This window comes from Lemur catta, chromosome 3 (genome assembly GCF_020740605.2).
Source record: "Lemur catta isolate mLemCat1 chromosome 3, mLemCat1.pri, whole genome shotgun sequence".
In the NCBI taxonomy this organism is placed as follows: Eukaryota; Metazoa; Chordata; class Mammalia; order Primates; family Lemuridae; genus Lemur; species Lemur catta.
Window position 1 is genome coordinate 122,848,849 of NC_059130.1, and position 19,628 is coordinate 122,868,476.

The following is a 19,628-nucleotide window of genomic DNA, read 5'->3' on the forward strand; positions in this document are numbered from 1 at the left end:
TTCCATTTTTTGTAGAGATGCAGTCTCACTCTCGCTCAGGCTGGTCTTGAACTCCCATCCTCAAGTGATCCTCCCGCCTCAGCCTCCCAGAGTGCTGGGATTACAGGCGTGAGCCACCTCACCTGACCTCAAACTTTAAAAGAAAAAATAAAATAAAACCAAAGCTTACCCTTACTATAGGGTAAGCTCAGTTTTTTTAAACACATCTATTTGGAAATGAATGAGAAGCCAAATGAAGTTCCTTCGTGCTCTGGGGGTTCCTGTTCTGGCTGCCAGAAGCCAGGTGACCTGAGTGGCCCTGGTCCTCATAGCAGAATCTCAGCTGGGTTGGAGGTGACGTGAGGATAGGCACCTGTCCGTTACGGGGGGAGGGGACGGTCAGTGGTCCTTTGCTCTAGAAAATGGCATCTTCTTGCTCACTCTGAGCTTCCAACCAGGTTGGAATTCCTCCAGAAGAGGGAAAAATACTGCTGGTCTACATTTATGGGGTATCCACCATGTGCCAGGCACTGTCTGGGAGTGAGAATGTGATTGGCATGATATCTTTGCAGTCAGATGTGGCAGTGCTGTCATTACGCCCGTCGTACAGATGAGGAAGTGGGGGAGTGAGCGTTTCAGTGGTTTGCATGGGTTGCCCAGCTAGTACCAGCCAGCGCCAGAAATGATCCCTGAGCATCTGGTGTGCTCAGCCTCTGAGCTGCTGCCAGAGCGCTTAGGAGGGGTGCTGCCCTGGGCCACGCTGGCCTGGATGCTGGAAACACAGGCTGTGCCTGGTGCCTGTCATCTGTCTCTGGGCCCGGGGCCTGTCCAGGTGGATTTCATCAGCCAGGAGGTTGTCTGGGAAGGTGCCAGGCTCTGCTGGGTCGCCCTGGTAGGGTCTCCAGGCTGGCTCATTGGGATTCCAGAGATTTCGTGGAGCTTCCACGCTGCTGGCACCCACAGCAAGGATGAAGTTTTCCCTCTTTGAGGAAGTGAGGTGGTGTTCGTCTCACTACAGCGCCTGGGCACCACCCCTGGGGAGCCCCTGAGGAGCTCACCACACCAGTGGGCAGGTGGGAGTCAGCATTCACCTGCCTCCGGGGCCCAGTCTTGACATTTTGTAGCCATGACTCCAGTTCTCAGAAGTGCCGCAGCCACCTGACTCCTCTGGGACTGTTGATGAGGGTTGGTCCTGGTCCCAGGCATTTGCTTCCTGGCTCACAGTGTGTCTTTGTGTTCATGCTGTTCAGTGGCTGGGAGCCCCAGGGGCTGAGCCGCTGCCTCCCTGCCTGGTGTCTCTGCTGAAGGTCTTTGCCATTAGCCCTTGGTCCTTGGGGCCCCTTCCATGGCCTGGCAGATTAGCACCCCACCATGACCAACACGCCGTCCCAACATACGGAAAGTTCTTTTTCCTTCTGCTGGGAACCAAGGAGCCCTTTGGGGGACCTCCTTCCTTCTCTGGGTGTCACCGTTGCACGAATAGTGTCCTCTCTGGAGGCCTCATCCTTCTCCTCTCTCCTGTGCCCTAGGATCATGCGGCCAGATGATGCCAACGTGGCCGGCAATGTCCACGGGGGGACCGTCCTGAAAATGATCGAGGAGGCAGGAGCCATCATCAGCACCCGGCACTGCAACAGCCAGAACGGGGTAGGCACGGGGCGTCCGCCTGGGCTGGGACATGTGGGAGAGGCTGGGCCCCAGAGGGCCACACCGGTTCGGGTCAGGAAGGAGTTCTCACGGAGCCCTGGCCTGGAGCCTCCCCTTCCTCTGCACACCGGGCCTCGGGGCCTGCGGAGGCACTGGCCCAGTCGGCCCTGGACAGGGCTTCTGGGAGCTCCGCTTGGGTTCAGCCGCAGCCAGGAGGGCGGGAAGCTGCGAGCCAGCTGCCGGAGGCTGCCCTCCACCTCTCCACTGCAGGCCGGGACCTCTCCCCAGCCCCGGCCCTCACACGGCCACATCTTGAGGCCCCATTAGCTGGCTTCTGACCAGAAGCACGCCACACCCTGCGTGGGCGGAGTTTATTGTGACGGAGGAGGGCTGAGGTATAGGGTCAGAGAGCCTTGGGCCTGGCTCCCACCTCTGCCCTGACCACCTGGTGGCTTTGGCCAGTGCTGTGGTGCTTTGTGCCTTGGACCTTCCTGGCAGTGAAGCCACCAAGCCCTGTACAATGGTGTCCGTGATGGGACCAGCTCTTGGCCTACCCAGAGCTGTGCAGCGGGAGATGGGCCTGTGGCCTTGCAGCTGGGGACAAGCGGCAGGCTCTTTGGTTTCAGACACACAAGGCTGCTGCAGGCCTTCAACCTATCACCTCCTACTGTCCCCAGCCCTGTGATCAGGGAGAGAGAAGCCAGCCCATGGGTGCTAGGGTCAAGCGGTCTGTCTTGCTGCTGCAGCTGTACCTTGGGGCAGGCACAGAGGTAGCACCTCGGCACACCCAGGGCCCTCGTGCACTGGGGCCTGGTCAGCACTCCTGCTGTCTTCCTTCCCCGGGCAGAGGGAGGAGGATCCAACCCCGGCCCGTAGGAGGGAGTACGACGGGAGAGGGTCTGTGATAGGAGACCCCACCATGAGCTCTGGGCACAGGCACGATTCCACTGTCAGGAGGCTGAGTGTGGGAGCCAGGCTGGAGATGGGGGACCAGGGGAGACACCGTTAATTCTGCCTAGGCCAAGCTGGCCGGATGCAGGAGTGAGATCTGCCTCAGTCTGTCCAGGCTGTCAGGACAAAATGCTACAGCCAGGGTGGCTTATCAGTGACAGAAACGTGTTCTCATAGGTCTGGAGGCTGGAAGTCCCAGATCAAGGTGCCAGCAGATCTGATGTCTGGTGAGGTCCCCTTTCCTGGTTCACAGATGGCACCTTCTCACGTGTCCTCCCACGGCAGAAGGAGCTCTTTGGGCCTTCTTTACAGGGACGCTAATCTGGTTCACAGGGGCCCCACCCTCATGACCTAATCGCCCCAGAGGCCCCCCCTTGTCATATTAATACCATGCCATTGGCAGTGAAGATTTCACCACAGGAGTTTGAAGGGAGACACAGACATTCAGACCCAGGCACCTGTGTGCAGCCTCAAACAGCGAGCACGTCCTGCCAAGAGGAAGGCTGTGCGTGTGCTCGCACGTCTGTGTATGCATGTGTGTGTGCACACGTGCGTGTGTGGAGTGAGCGAAGCCGCATGGGTGAGTGTGAGTGGGTGGACGTGGGGGACCCTGTGGTGATGGTGCAGTGGGAGTGGGTGGCTGGGCCCCCTGTGGCACGGGGCTCGCCTGCCTGGCTGGACAGATGCTCGCTGCCACCCTGCCAGGTTCGAGTGCACCCTCAGGTGGCCGTGGGTGGATGGGCCTGAGGCCTAGAGGCTGGGAGCATGGTGGGGGCTGTGCCCCTGGTGACCCTTCACAAGGGGGCAGTGAGGGTCCCAGGCAGGGCTGGCAAGAGAGGATAGACATTGGGCAGAAAAAGTCCCCAGGACTGGGGAGCAAAGGAGAAAGGAAGGGCTTAGGTGGCCAAGTGGGTGACAATGCCAGTAATAGTTGTAGATGTCATCGTTGCCATTTGGTAGGCACTTAGCGTTTGAGGCACAGAGAGGATGAATCTTTGCTTGAGGCCACCCATGGCGGCAGGCGGTGGGTCTGGGCTGTGAATCCAGGCCTCAGACCTGTGCTTTGAGCCTTGCTCCTCCTCCTTGCTTCTTCTCTGGGCCTGGCTGTGCTGGAGGGAGTTTTTTTTTTTTTTTTTTTTTTTTGTTTGTTTTTTGAGACAATCTCGCTCTGTTGCCCGGGCTAGAGTGCCATGGTGTCAGCCTAGCTCACAGCAACCTCAGACTCCTGGGCTCAAACAATTCTTCTGCCTCAGCCTCCCGAGTAGCTGGGACTACAGGCATGAGCCACCATGCCCAGCTATTTTTTTCTATATATTTTTAGTTGGCCAGCTAATTCCTTTCTATTTTTAATACAGACAGAGTCTCACTCCTGCTCAGGCTGCTCTCAAACTCCTGACCTCCAGTGATCCTCCCGCCTCGGCCTCCCAGAGTGCTAGGATTACAGGCGTGAGCCACCACGCCCGGCCTGGAGGGACAGTTTTGGCACACTGACTGGAGAACCCTCCAGGATGGTGGTCCCTAGGATAGTGACCTAGAAATTCCAGGCTCAGGAGGACTCTGTGAGCTCGGTCAGCACCAGCGCAGGGGGGTGACAACCGTCCAGTCCCAGGTGGCTGGAAGCTGACCTCTGAGGGACCTCGCTGGGGCCCTCCCTGGAGGGGCAGGAGGCACCCTCTGGCCACCCTCCCCTGGAGGTGTCATCCAGTCTCTAACACCATGTCAGTCCCAAGATTCTGCCTCTAGCTGGCCTCTTGGCTGGCACCTGGGTGCTGCCTTGGCCTGTTGACCTTGGGCCCTGGGCAGCACTCCTGACCTTTCCCCCAGCTTGCTTCTCCCAGTCTCCCTCCTGCCCATACTTGACCTCTGCAGCTCTTGCACAGACTTAAGCCTGGGACCTTGGTTGACCCCTCTTCCCCCACACCCATGAGGCTCCAGCTCCGGATCCTGCTGCTCCACCTTCCGCATGTCCATATCTGAGCACAGCCCCCAGCTGCACCCCCACGGTTCCAAGCCGTCAGTGCCACTTGCCTGGATTGCTGCAACAGCCTCTTGACAGGACACCCTGCTGGTCCCTGCCAGCTTATCTGTTCTCCAGCTTTAGCCAGAGAAACCCTTTAGCTGTGAAGTCAGAGCACAGCACTCTCCACTTGGAGCCCTCCAGTGTCTTCCTGCTTGCCCAGAGTCAAAGCCCAAGTCCACACGAGGCCACACAAGTATATATGAGGTCACTCGAGTCCCCAGCCCTGCTCTCTACGACCTCATCTCCTGTGTCTCTGCCTCAATGCTCCCTCTGACCACACTGGCTTTCCTGCTGCTGCTTGAACTTGCCGGGTGCATTCCTGCCTCAGAGCCTTCACGCTCGCTCTTCCCCATGTGCCTGCAGGGCCCAGCCTCACCTCCTAGTCTCTGCACAAACACAGCGTCCAGTCGGGCCCCCATGGCCCTGCTACCCTGCCCTTGACCTGCTGTGCCCTAAGTTATCCATATGTTGAGGCAGGGACCGCTGCCTACTTGGTTGACCCAGACAGTCAGCATCTGGACAGAGGCCTGGAGCACGCACCGTGGGCTCCTGTTAGATGTCTGCCGAATGTCGGAACCTTGTGTCCGGAACAGTCACCTGTGCCCACAGCATGCCCGCAACCGCGCCCTGAGCAGGCCTTTCCTTACCGTATATGATCATTCTGTCTGCTGAGAGAGGCCCTCTTCTTAATCGTCTTTTACAGATGAGGAAACTGAGGCCTCGAGAAGTTTGTGGCTTTCCAAAGGTCACACAGCTGCGTCCTCTGAGCTGCCATCAGCCTCAGGGTGGCTGTGGTGGGCGCAGGAACAGGTGCAGCTCAAGTGATAGTGGGGATGAGAGCCAACCCTTTCTGGGCCCTCGCTGGATGCCGGACACAGTTGTACGTAGGTCACATTTGTTAACTCATCTGAGTGAGCCCCACGTGTCTGAAAGAAAGACCGCTATTGCCCACCCCTCGGCATTTTGTGAGCATCCAGTTCTCACCGTGTGCTGTCCCTGCGAGTCTTTGCAGCAGCCATTGGGACCATTTATTATCTGTGTTTACAGAGGGACTGAGAGGCAGAGAGGTCGTGTCACTGCCCAAGGTCACTGAGCCAATAAGTAGGAGACCTGGAGTTTGAACCCAGGGCCCAGAGCTGTCCTTCTGGGCTCTGCTCCTGAAGCCCTGTGGCCACTCAGGAGCACAGTTCTCATGGTTTGCCAGGGCACCTGTGGCCATGGGCAGCATGATGCCATTGCTTCTGGAACACGGCAGAGGGCACTTCTTGGGGCATGTGCTCATCAGAACGCTGGTGGCTCTTCCCAGGCGAAGGCTGCTCCTGCCCCTAAGTCCTGGAAGCAGGAGTTACAGGGCACATCTGAGGTGCTGGGAGCCAGACACTGCAGCTTGGAGATCGTCATACCGAGTGCAAATGTTCATCAGTCCACATGTTCAATTTTCGGGTCACACCAGTCTTTATGGGATACCTGAGCCAGGCCCGGCACCCTGCTCGGTCCTGGGACACAGCTGCCCACAGTCAACTTAGAGCTGTCCTGAGTCCCAGCTCACGCTGCCCGCACCCTGTCAGATGCACAGAGCCATGGCAGCCCAGCCGCCTCTCAGCCTCCCGGCCTGCCCAGTAGAACCCACAGCTCTCCACATGGTCTCGTGATCACGTAAGGACAATGTGCTGAGACTCCCGCGTGGCTGCCTGGTAGACATTACTTCTCTTCTTTAGTATTTTAAGCTGGGAGAGAACCAAGTTAAAGTTCATCAGCGGCTTCCAACCTGGGAAGGGCAGGCATGAAGCTGTCCCCAGGCATCTGTGTTCCAGGCCTTGGTGTCAGCACTGTGCGAGAGACTCTGGCTGGCTCTGCCTGGGGCAGCTGTGGGGCCTGCACGAGCAGGAGCTCTTGGTCTTCCTCCTGCCCATTCTGCCAGGGCCCTGGATTACAGAAGGAGTATGAGCACCCCTTGCTGAGAGTTCCCGTGACATGGAAGTGTGTGAACTGAAACGTGAGTGAGCCTTCTTTCCTGTCTCCTCCGAGAGGCCCCTGCTTCCCGACCCCAGCGCAGAAGGTCCCGCTGGCCTGGCCCTGCTGACCTTGGCCCACGTCTCCTGCAGTGTCCCTGTGGGTCCCCCACCGCCCTGCGGCGACCTGCCTTGGTCTGTTGCGCTTCCCTCTGCCTGGGCACCGACACTCCCCACCTCGTCCTGCCTGGCGCCGTCCTGCCTGGCGCCGGGTCATTTGCATCTCAGCTAACATCCCCTCATCTGAAGTGGCGCCTCCCCCCACATCCCCGCACTGTCTTCCGTCTTCCGAGCACCCAGCCCCGTGAGGTGTTGCGTGTGTGCTTATGGTCCGTTCCCCCAACCAGGGCCCGGGCTCTACTGGCGTACTCCCCACTGCACAACTGGCACTGAGAATGCTGCCTGACTCCACAGTGCCCTCCCTGAGTGAGGTGCGCGGGAGGTTGAGGTCCATCCGGGGTCCAGGGGTGCAGAGATGGTCTCAGCCAGTGAGTCAGAAACAAGCTGCAGGGCAGGGAGGTGCAAGGCCACTGCCACCAAAAACTTTTAAGTGTGTAGGTCTGTGTGGGTGTATCTGTGTCGTAATTTCACCTGACCACTCTCCAGTGAAACACACTTGGCTTAATTCTGCTTTGGGGGCTTGCAGACAGTGCTTGGATGGTTCTGAGAGGTGGCGGTGCCAGGCGCAGAGGGTGGTCCCTTAGCCCTGCCTGGCTCTGTGGCCTTTCCAGCTTTCGGCCAGTGGGTGGTGCTATAGCCACATAAATGTCCTTAGCGGTGAAAGCTGCAATTCCACACTTGCATTATCTTGAGCTGTTGTGGGTGGGGCAGGGACAAGCCTGTGCAAACCAGAGTGGGGAAGCCCCAGGCCACCCAGCCACTCCTATTTCCTGCCCAGCACCAGTTGCCTCACCGAGCCTGTCCTGGGATGTTTACAGCCTCAGACACAGTCACAGAGTCGCCTGAGCCCCTGCCTTGCACCTGAGAATGAGCTGGGAGAGGGGTAAGATCGAGGTTTCCCAGCCATACCTCCAAAGAGGCAGGTTCTGGGCCTGGGGTGGGCCTGGGAACTTGCCTGTTTGCCACATACCTGGCGAGTCCTCATGCAGGTGGGAGAGCTTCGTGTTGGTGCCACAGGGGCAGGAGGTGGGTGGTGGGAAGAGCACAGATGCACACACCAGGGCTGCACTGACCTCCTTGCCAGGTGACATGGGGCAGCTTGACTAATATGTCCCCCTTGCAGAGGGGGACTGTGAGGGTCACTGGGGCAGGTGACACCAGAGCGGGCCCAGGCCCCACAGGCAGCCTCTCCCCTGCCCCCCACCCAGCCAGCGAGCACCTCATTCTCTGTCGACATCTGAGAAAGGTGATTGTTTCAGAAGAAAGTTGTAACGGTACCAAGTGCTGTGTTTGGAAGACGACCCACATTTCCCACTGTGCAATCACAAGGCCATCTTCTGTGTCATTCAGTCAGCAAAGGGCAAAAATAAATTAGTTCTGGGTGCTGGTGAGGATGCCGTGAGCTGCCAGAGGCCAGTCAGTGCCTGCTGTCCTTCTGAAGAGCATTTTGGGAACATATGTCAAAATGTTTTGTCCCTGGGACCCAGGAAATAATCCCAAATGCAGAGAGCAATTTAAGTGAAAGGATGTTTATCACAGGATTGTTTATAATAAGAATCAATTGAGGTTGGCCCAAATCTCTAACAAAGGAAGAATATTCTGTTCTGTTTGGCCATTGAAAATAACTCCAATGGAGTGTCATGAAAAGGAAATCACGGAAAAGGATAAGAAAGTCCTTCACTCATGGCCATTGTTGGAATGTTTGTGTCCTCCTGAAATCCGTTTGTTGAAATCCTAGCGCCAAGGTGATGGTATTAGGAAGTGGGGCCTCTGGAAGGTGATTAGGTTATGAGGTGGGACCTTTATGGTGGGATTAGTGCCCTTGTAAAAGAGGCCCCTGAGAGACCCCTCACCCCTTCCACTATGTGAGGACACACGAACCAGACACCAAATCTGCCAGCCCCTTGCTCTTGGGCTTTCCAGCCTCCAGAACTGGGAGAAATAAATGTCTGTTATTTATAAGCCACTCAGCCTGTGGTGTCTTGTTAAGGCGGCCACCGCACCAAGACACGCACCTGCAGAGCATGATTTCCAAGGTGGGCCGAGAGAGAAAAGCAGCACGTGGCCCAGCCTGTCGCACATCCGCCGTGCGGTGCAGATGCGGAGTCTGTCAGACACGGGACACGGGGAGCTTGGGCTACCGAGGGGTCCCGGGGTCCCGGTTGCGAGAGACAAGCGACTAGAGGCAGACCTGGAGGCATGTGCCTTTTGCTCCTTTTGAAGTTTGAATCGTGAGAATCGGTTGCCTCTTTGAAGGACAAATAAAGTTTGAATTAAAAAAAAGAAGAATAGTGATTGCAAAAGAGCACATCACCACACAGGCAGATTATTTTTCACATGTTTAGTAAAAAAAGTTAAAATGTGAAAGTGTATATTTAGTTTTTGCACAACTCTGTACGATTAAACCTGCAAAACGAGGAGCCTGGCACACAAATAGATACACCAACAAAACCCCTATTCTTAGGAAAAGCGTCTGGAAAAAATCCCCAAATAGTAACTGTGGTTATCTTTGGTTGGGAGCAATGATGTTCCCTCCTGTTCCTACTTTTTTGTATTTCCCAACTTTTCCATAATGAGTGTGTATGCATTTTTTTCACTCTTTATTATGGAAGCAGTGCGTGTTTATTGTAGAGAAATTAGGAAAAAAGCCAGTGGTGATCCCACTGCCCAGATCCCGTTTAGCAGTAGCTTCAGAGCATTTCCTCAGGGCCTTTGCCAGGTTCCTGGGTCGTTGTGTTTAGCAGGACGTGGTGTCCATAAATCCCGTTACTTCCACAGTGGGGAAGAGAAGCAAAGGCTCTTCACAGGGGAGCGTCTCCGGGGTGAGGGGGCCGGGCCGGCCAGGCTGACGGCCATCTCTGGTCTCCGCAGGAGCGCTGCGTGGCGGCCTTGGCCCGGGTGGAGCGCACCGACTTCCTGTCCCCCATGTGCATTGGCGAGGTGGCTCATGTCAGCGGGGAGATCACCTACACCTCCAAGCACTCTGTGGAAGTCCAGGTCAACGTGATGTCTGAAAACATCCTCACAGGTAACTTGCAGATGCTTCTCACCCAGCCAGTGAGGCTGGCAGTGACAGTGACAACTGTAATGGTGCTGGTGGCAGCGGCAGCGCCGCCGCCTACCATTATCGGGGCTCCTGACGCTGGCGGGGCTGGTCTGCATTCCAGAATGACCTCCTCAGCTCCCACCACCATCCTGGGGCAGGCACTTCTGTTACCCCTGTTCTGCAGGTGGGGAAACGGACACGGGTGGGTTAAGCAGTGAGCCCAAGTTCACGCCTAGGGCAGCACTCAAACCCTGGCCATCCAGCTCTGGCCCTAGGTGTGTGACCGCTGCCCGTCCTGCCTTCCCGTGGTCTGCGATCGGGAAGGGGGTGAGCATGAGCCATCAGGGTGGGGGGTGGGGGTGACACAGCCTTGGAGCGTGTCACCTGCCCTCCGGCCCCTTTGCTGTCTCTTTGGCCCTGCTCACAGTTCCCTAGCACGGCAAGATGTTGGCTCTACAGAGGACGCTGAGCACTCCTGGGGACCTGCCTCAGGCCCCTCTTCCCGCTCCCGTGGGCCCCGGAAACCAGGCCTAGAGAGAAGCTCACTGGGCCAACCTTTGCCTTTGGTTTCATCTGAATATTCTCCTCCTTGGCCGTGGTAACCATGGAAACCCCTTTACCCCTTCCCGCTGGGCGCCGCAGGACTGTGGCTCCAGTTCTCACGTGCTAGCGGTTCTTTTTATACCTAGGCTGGTGACAGGGAAGGCAGGCCTCTCTGCCTGCCCTCTCACTGCCACCTCCCAGTGCAGTCCCAGGCCCTGTGGGCTCCTGCAGAGGCGAGGCTGGACCAGTGTGCTTCCTCCTCTTCCCTTCCCCCTTCCTCCGTGGTGGCTGCCCTGCAGAGTGCTGGCTCAGAGCTGTCTAAGGGGCTTGAGTCTTCTTCCCCTGATGGGCCAGGAGCAAGCACAGCCATTGATCTGGAACATTCCGATAACCTCAGCAGCCTTGGTGATTAGAATGGTCACGTCAGCCCAGCTGCAGCACAGTCAGGGATGTAGCTGAGCGAGGCCCTGGGGCCGGGGCTGTCAGCCTGCCTGTCTCTGTGCTTCCATGCCCTGTGCGCGGCAGTCACCGCTGGCATCAGAGGGACCCTTGGGTGGTCTCAGCTGTGGGATGGGAAGGGGTGCCTGGGAACAGTAGCCCACAGCTAAGGAAAGGCTCCGTGCAGGCCGGGGGCTCTACATGGGAGGCTGTGGGGTCCTGTCATCTCCCATGGGTGGCCCAGCCCTTCCTCTCCTGGGCTGTGCTGGGGATGGAGCCTCTCCCCGTCCCACAGACAGGACGGCCCGCTGCTGTCTGCCGCTTCCTGTGACCTGCACGTCCGCGGTGGACAGTCGCTTCAGTAGCGCTGTTCTCACTGTGGGAGTCGGTGGCTTCAACAGTGGAGGGAGGGGCCTGCTCTGCAGCTTCCCTTCCACGAAGCCACAGCCTGCGAGGAAGCTCTAGTGGACAGATCGACAGCCATGCTGTTTCGGATGAGGAAGGAGGCAGGGAGACAGGAAGGTGATCTTAGACTTTCAGACAATTGGGATCTTCTGTCCCCACAACAGGGATCGAGCCAGCCCGCACGTTAGGAGTGCTGGGATTGAGGCACTGACCCCACTCACTAGATTATGAGCTGCCTTTTCCTGGCAGCTTCTGTTGGCTCATAACAGACACAAAATCAATAACGGGTGAGTGAGTGAATGAATGAACAGAGGTATTGTGAAGAGTCGGGCATCTATGCCAAGAGAGATGGCGCTGACAGAGGGTTTTGACTGCAATGCTGTGGTCTGACCTGTGTTTGAGGGTCCTGGCACTTTGCGGGGCCAAGAGTGGAGAGAGAGCCCTTGTCCTGCCGGTGAGGACACTTCTCTGCTGCCCTGAATTTTCCAGGCGCTGCAGCCCCCCAGCCTTGTTCCCTGAAGGACAAGCAGGGAGAGCCTTGAGGGGCAGAGACAGTGCTGGGCACTGCCATGGACATTCACCCTCCCTGGGACATCGGGCCAGGCATTGTCACCCCATTGCCCAGATGAGGAAACGGAGCTCAGGGAAGGCAATGTGCCAGCCCTTGGCAGCTTTCTGTGACGGGGCCGGGATGAGGCGCGGGTGCTCCCTTCTGACCCTGCCTCTTCCCTGCATCCGGGGCCAGAGTCACGAGGCCTGGGGACTTGGAGCCCTGAGGGCTGCAGCTTTTCTCTGCACGTCTTGGTTGTCTTGCCCAGAGCCCACTGCCCCCCCCCCCTCTCTCTCTCTCTCTCTCTCTTGTCCTTGTGTCTGTGTGTCTGTTTCCCGTTGGTCTCGGATCCGAGTGGGTCTCTTTTCTCTCAAGGCCTTTCTCTGTCCGTGTGTGTTTCTTTCTGCCCATGTGTCCACTGGAAAGTGGGCTAAGGAGGCCCTGGCTTGTGGCCGCCTGGGGCGTGCAGAGTACCCCCAGTGCCAAGAACAGCGCCTGGCACCCGGTGGGCACTCGCACATGGGGAGACCGAGGCTGGGGGGACGAGGTTGTGTCGAGAGCGATTCTTTCTCCACCCCGGGAGGCAGGGCTCCCTGTTCCTGTGTCCCTCCATCTGGGCTGTGCTGCCCGTCACGAGGCGTCTGGTGAGCACGCGCCCCAGCAGACAACCCGCAGATCTCTGCCTTTGAGGCGGCTCATTCATCTCTGGCAACTGTCAAAATATTAAGCTAACTGGGATGTGATTGCTGCGAATTGCTCCAGAAAATAGCTGGGAGCTCTTAAGATTTTAAAAGAGATATTTTTAATGCTGCCGTTGTCTTTTGATGGTTTTATTAAATGATGGAGAAAGCGCAATTAGCATGTTTGCCTCATTTGCTTCATGGTGTTCATTAGGTTTAGAGGGCCACTCAGGTTTCCATGGAAACCGCCTGTCAGGCTGGCTCTAGCTGAGTCCGACAGGAAATCTTTATTCCCAAAAGCAGGCTGTCAGATCCACTCTGGGTCAGAGCCAGTGAAAATGTTTTCTCGTATTATTTGCCTGTGGCTCCCAAGCACCAGGAGCCGTTGTCCTGGTGGGGCAGTCGTGGGGGTGGGGGACAGGCCTCTTTTTAATTGACCGCCTGGGGCCTGACTTGGAGCCTGGGGCTGTGTTTAGTGAGGAAGAAAGCACTTTGTGCTGGAAAGGCAGGTTCTAGGTAGTGGGAGGAAGTGAGCTCCCCTGGGGTTCAGGGAGGGGCCAGCACTGATCCCTCCTCCATCTCCACTCCCCTCCCCCCGCCCCACTCCCCGCCCCCGCAGTGTCCCTGTTCTACTCTAGGTTGTGAATCTTCCAAGTTGAAAAAGAGCCACTTTTCAAAGGCATCCTTGCACACATTTTCCTGAAATGACTGGGGCCGGGGGGAATGGCACCAAGTTGCTGTGTGACCCTGGGTAAACCCCCAACCTCTCTGGGCTCTAGGCTTCTCCTGTACCAGTGAGGGGCGTGGGCCAGTGAGTTCAGGGTTCATTCAGCACCACCAGGCCACAGGCCTGTGGTTCTCAGCCCAGACAGGCCTCCCTGCCCTGGCAGCCCCCACTTCACTCTGTGGCTGGGTTCCGTGCCCGAAGAAGCCCGTCTCTCAGTGCTTGGAAGCTTCTGGAGTGGAGCTTTGAGTCAGCCAGCAGCAAATCCAAGCATCTGGAGGTTCCTGGGTGGCAAAAACAGGACTTTGAGGAGCTGACTCCACTCTCTGTGCTCCTGCTGTGGTGGCCCCAGCTGTGTCCCCTTCCCCAGCCCTGGGCCTTCTGCCTGGGCCCAGCCTCCACAGCCTCCATACCTCTGCGGTGCGCACGTCCACATGGGCTGTGAGTCTCTCTGGACCTCCCCGTCTGGGGGGAGATCTTGGCAGCATTTAGACGGGGGGATGGGGTCCTCAGGAGACGATGCCTGTCTGAGCACCAGGCCGTCGGGTTCCTCAGCCAGGTGTTTCTGAGTGTGCCGGGCAGTGTCCACTGTGACCTGTGGGTGGAGGCTCCAGCCGGTGGGACTTGGGCTGAGCGTGGGCCCCTGATGGGCGGAGCGCAGGGGTCTGCCTGCAGCTAATCCGTCCTCCCCGTGTCTGCCAGGGTCAGCAGAAGCTCTGACAAGCGTTAATGACCGGCTCCCTTCCTGTCAGAACACCGGGAAGAAGGGAGTGCCTGGAGTCGCTGCCCTCCAGGGGAAGTGGTGTTGGGACGGCTAACGGCCCAGGACCACCCCTGGCTTACAGCAGGTGGCCGACATCTTTCCAGCAGCCCCTGGAAGGCGAGAGCTGTCTGGAGTGGGTAGCGCTGGGAGGGGCTGGCGTCCTGGGCTGGTGCCCGTGGCGGGGGGGACACACCTCGTGATGGGCATCCGCCCCGCACAGCCTCTCTCCACAGGCTTGGGGGTCTCCAGCTCTGTTTGTCCACACTCAGGTGATGGCAGTGACCTAGGCCAGGAGGCTGAAAAAGGCCTCAGGGGTTGGGGCCAGAGGAGGCAGCACAGGGAGAGGCGGCATTTCAGCTATTGGGACGCCTGGTGCCTGGCCAGCTGCCCTGTCCCCAGGTCATCACTCATGTGGTTTTCTTCTCTTAAGGTATCAAAAAGCTGACCAATAAGGCCACGCTGTGGTATGTGCCCCTGTCGCTGAAGAATGTGGACAAGGTTCTGGAGGTGCCGCCTGTTGTGGTAAGGTGACCCCTTTCACTTCTCTCGTGGTGCAGACAGCAGAGGCCAGGTCACCTTGCCTGGGGCTCAGTGAGCCCTCCGGGCCGGGAGGAGACACCTCTGCCGGGATTTTCAGTGTGTGTTTAACTCGGGCTGGGAATATGAGCTAAGTGGGCCCAGAACCCGTGGACATCCTCCACGCTGGGGGACCTTCCTATTGCAATCCCTGAGCAGAGAAAAGGCGGGTGACAGGACCCGAACAGGTGACATGTCCTGAGCCGGCTGCTCCCCCGAGGCCCTTGCAAGCTGATGTTTCCTTGGCTCCTGGCACAGTAGTGTGAGGACATCTCTCATGTTAGCCGTGTGAGCCGTGCTCCTCCTCCCTCCTCGTCCCTGCTAGTGTGTCCCCTCCCCCTGGATTTCTCTGTTTCTGGCATAGCTGCTGCTGGAGCCCCTCTGGTGTCACTCATCGGGTCCCCCTGCAGGCGGGTTATGGTGGGTGGACCTGCAAAAGCCTCTCATGCAGACTCTTGGGGGACAAACGTTGGGGACAGAGGGATTTAATTAATTGCCTAAAAGTGCTCCCTCGCCTCCTCCTCTTGCCCTCCTGAGTCCACTAGAGATTCTGAGGACAGGTGTGAGCAGCTCCTCCTGAGGTTTAACCGCTCCCGGCCTCCCCTCCTGGGAGAAGCAGTAGCCGAGGGAAGCAGGTTCCAGGCCTCAGCAGTCTCCGCCCCAGCAGGGAGCTCTTTCCTACGCTGGGATATGTGCAGGGCGCATTTTAGAAGAGAAAAGCTGAGAGCCAGATTGTCAGGGGCTGGTGTCTGCCCTTTTCCTCACAGACCCGACAGAGAAACTGGACAGGCAGCTCTTTCTCCTCGGGGCGGGGGGCAGGGCAGCTCTCAGCGTCCCTCTGCTGGCCCTTCCAGTGGCTCCAGGGTGCCAGGGCTGATGGGGGCTCACTCCTGCCACACTGCAGATGCGAGACTGTGGGGCGCTTCCCGAGACCGGCTTCCTGTCATACCTTCTTGTCCCCAGCTCAGTGTCTGACCGGGCACCTTGCCAGGGCCCCCCTGGAAGGGTCTTTCCCTGGGTGGGGGTGACTAGCCATTAGGTCCAGCAGCTGTTTGGTCTAGACTTTTTAAGAAAAAATCTTGGTGACAGGGGAGCCCTCTCCATATTTAATGGGCAGGGTGGGCAGGTTGGTGGCTGCATCCTTTGGTTTTGAGAGAGCAGGGTGATACCACCACCAGCACCTGGTTGGCATCAGTAGAATTGCCACCCCTTGGGAGAAGAGCAGGCGGGAGCTCAGGGCCGGGGCGGGAGTCCGACACTCCTGCCTGAATCAGTGTCCTGGGGCTGTTGTGACCAGCTGTCACAGACCGGGTGGCTTTCAAACAAAAGAAGCTGATTCTTTCCCGTCTCTGGAGGCCAGAAGTCCAAAACCAAGATGTGGGCAGGACTGCGCCCTCCGAAGACCCTACGGGAGGATCCCTCTGGGCCTCTTCTGGGGTTCAGTGGCTCCAGGTATTGCTGGCACGTTGGCTGCATTGCTCTGCCTCTGTCTCCACGTGGCCCTCTTATAATGACACCAGTCATTGGGTTTAGGGCCATCCCACTCCCTGTGACCTCATCTTGACTAATTATATCTACAAAGACCTTGTTTTGATAATGTTCACATTTTGAGGTTCCAGGTGGACATACATTTTGAGTGAACACTGTTCAGCCCAGTATACCACCCGACACCCCTACTCTCTCACCCTCTCTCTCCCTTTCTCTGTTTTTCACTCATTCTACCTGGGACTGCTCTCCACTCTCCCAGCTTCTTGGCTGAGATGCACTTTGGGTCATTTTGAAGCAGCACTCACTGGGGGGCTTAAGACCCAAGAAGCAGGGGTAAGGCAGAGGCACAGTGGCTCTTGTTTAGAAATGACAAGATACCCACCCCGCTTTCACCTTGCCTCCAAGCCCTCGGTGTTAAATTAGCCACATCACATTTAATACGCAAACAATTATTTAACTGATTGTAATTTTCAGATGTTACAAAATTCTGAAATCTCCAATAGGCCCTGTGTCTGGTGTCAGCCTCGTGTGGCACATCTTCAGCGATGATACCGAGGGAAGGTTCCTGAATGGAACACAGTAGCCTCTGCTGCCTTTTCACTTGTCACAGCCCATGTGCTGAGAGCTGCTGGGTCTCTGGCCGGTGGTGAGGGTCGGGTGACTTCAGACCACCCTGGCTCCCGTTCCCTCCCCGCAGTGACAGGGCCGCTCTCAGCATGGCCCCTCTGTCCCCAGCTCTCCTTGCCCAGTAATTAGTGCCCTCCCACATCCCTTTGTGTAGCAGGTTTGATGAGACATAAATATCAACTTGGCCCTCGTAGAGGAGCGCATTGAGGCCATTCCCCTGCGCCAGGCAGGCAGAGCTGCAGGTGGGAGGGGCTGCCGGGCTCCCAGCTGCAGCTGTTGCTAAGCTTTATTTGCGCCTTCTTCCCCCCACACATGCTAGGCCCACGGGAGTATAAACCTTCCGTTGACTTGCACTATAGGTCTGCTGTTGTCACCAGCAAAGCCAAGCTTCAGGCCTGCTTAGCGCAGCTCCTCCCCTGGCTGCAGCGGCGTTTGTGTCCATGGTGCTAGCCTGACCACAAGGCTGCCTTATACCCCCACAGCATCCTCCTGCCGGCCTCCTCTCACAGAGCCATCATTTATTTAAGAAAATGCACATCTCTGTACCTGTGTCTATATATGTACACATGCATACATATACACACAGAGATACCACACACATGTATGCATGTAGATATCTTGAGGACACACATGCACACCCTCCAGCTCCTTGGATGTGTGCATCTCACTGGGGAAGCACAGCTGCTGAGTGTGCAGTGTCATTTAGTGCAGAACTTTGTCTCTTTGTTCTGTCTTCCCTCCCAGCCTGGCAGAGGGTGCAGGATTCCCAGTGAACAGGGAACCGCCATGGCCCTGTGATGGAAAGAAGAGATTACCATGGTGGCTGGAGGGGCAGCCTCAGCCCTGGAGAGGGTGGAGTGGCTGTTGCAGGATGGATGCTTTGGTTTTTGTCACATGACTAAATGTATGCTTGCTAAGAGGTTCCCTGACAGAGCCTTAGATTTTGGGGCCAAGCTGTCTGCTGCTTCCAATCAGCTGGGTTTGATGAGCCCTCAGGGTTGGTGAGGGTTAGGTGCCAGCCCATCATTAAAATGTTCCAGTGGTTTTGTTCCCAGATTGGAAGGTGGTGTTAGTAGGAGGCCGGGCTTCTCTGTCCTCGTGGCTCACGTCCAGTGCTGGCCCCAGCTTTTTCCCTGTGCGCCTGCAGAGCTCGCACGCTTGTGCTGGACACCATGAGGATTCATTAGGCTGGGGCATGGCTTTTTTTTAAGGAAAAAAAATCTCTTTAAAAAGCATTTCTTGAGGACACTGAAGTTTAGCCATCCATCTTCCTGGGTAGACACAGCACACACTCTCCTCTTAGAGTCATTACATGGACAGTGGAACATTAGGACATGGTTTATTTATGGAGGAAAAGGTTGAGTTATACACAGCAACTTCAAACACTCGCACAGTTTGTTTCTCTGAACAAAACCCTTCAGCTCCCTCCTCAGCGTCTCTCGAGGATGGTTCTCGGGCCGGAGCTGACCGGTGACTGCGAGGGGAGTGGTGTGCCGCGCCCATGCCGTGTTGGAGCTGAGCCTCCAGCAGAGGAATCAAGATGTTTGGACCTGGCTTTTAAAAGACGGTCTCAAACAGCCACCTGAAATGAGTCTGCTTGGGTCAGGGAGGCTTCCAGGCGGCGGTCAGAGGCCCTGAGTTCTGGGGCTGCCCTGCAGGCTCAGCCGGAAATGCTGGGTGAGGGAGCAGAAGAGCTTGAACTAACCGGAAGGCGGGGCCAGCAGGAGGCAGGAAGGCTGGGCCTGGGGCAGGTGGGCAGGCGGGCAGGTGGAGGGCCCAGGGCCCTGGTCTGGGGCTGGCACCCAGGCCAGGGGCCCTTCTCAGTGGTTCCATGCTGTGCCGACTACTCTGGGCCCGGAGATGGGGCCACAGGAGGGCCATGAGTGCTGTTATGTCAGAGAAGCCCAACACCCCCATTGTGCCCCAGCACTCAGCGGCTTTGGGTTTTGTGCCAGGTTTTATATTTGCATTTGTTTTTAACTTCTTGGGTCAAGACTCCTGTAATCCATTAGGAGAGCCTCAGGGGGGCTTTGCCTTTGGCCACCCATTCCTTGCTGATGTGCCAAGGGTCAGCAGAGCAGATGGGCGGTGTCAGGACACATGGGCTCCCACTTGCCTGGGGCTGCCTTTCTGAAGGCCCCTTGATACTGTAGTTTTACATCCAGGCACGAATCCTAGGGTGGAGTGGGGCAGCTGCAAATGATTGTAAGTGGCTGAAGATTGTTGGTATGTTATGGTTTTAATAGTGAAAAGTTGGGAATGCGCTAAATGCCCATATATAATGGATCATTTCCATAAATTCTTGTATAGGACAGTGAAACGATCAAACATTATTACCTTTAAGTTCTGCACATAGCACTGTAGCACTTTTCATATATTCGTGGGCATGAAAGCAACCCAGGACAGATCTGAAGCAGACGTCTGACCCAGGTCACCTCTGGGGAGCAGGGCTGTGTGTGGTTTCCACCTTCTCTGTGTTCTCACTGTGTTGAGTGAATGTCATCAGAAAAAGAGGATTGATAGTCCCAGCCACAGAAATCGAGGGAACACCAGGAGCCCGACGCCCTGAGCTGGGAGTCCATGTCCCCCCGCGGCTGACCCCTGTCTGTGGTTCCCCTGCAGTATTCCCGGCAGGAACAGGAGGAGGAGGGCCGGAAGCGCTATGAAGCCCAGAAACTGGAGCGTATGGAGACCAAGTGGAGGAACGGGGACATCATCCAGCCTGTCATGAACCCAGGTAAAAGCCGGGGTGCGGGCCCCACATTGGACACGTAGAGGCAGTGGCGCGCTGCGGTCGGTCACCCTCCTCGTGGTTCCCAGGTGTCGAGCACCCTCCCCTGGAAGCAGGCGCACAGGCTCCCCGGGAGGACATCCCCTTGCCCTGCCCTGAGCTGGGCAAACCCCTCCCCGTATCGCAGCCGACAGGCAGAAGGAAGGTGACCTGAGTGACTCAGAGCCACCCTCGGGCCCCACTGCCTGGGCAGAGAGACATGTGCCTATTTATGGAGAATTTGTCTTTGTCGTATCTTTACCTTGAGTTTGCTCAGGAGCTTGTTTTT

At 57.1% G+C, this 19,628-nt stretch overlaps 1 protein-coding gene across 1 annotated transcript in view; it reads left to right on the forward strand.

Annotated features, from left to right (window-relative positions):
* ACOT7 (acyl-CoA thioesterase 7) overlaps window positions 1–19,628 on the forward strand; it is a 101,071-nt gene that overhangs the window by 28,849 nt on the left and 52,594 nt on the right. Inside the window, 4 exon segments of the mRNA XM_045546280.1 lie at window positions 1,509–1,626; window positions 9,601–9,757; window positions 14,309–14,400; window positions 19,192–19,306. Of these exon segments, the coding sequence (XP_045402236.1) occupies window positions 1,509–1,626; window positions 9,601–9,757; window positions 14,309–14,400; window positions 19,192–19,306 (482 nt within the window).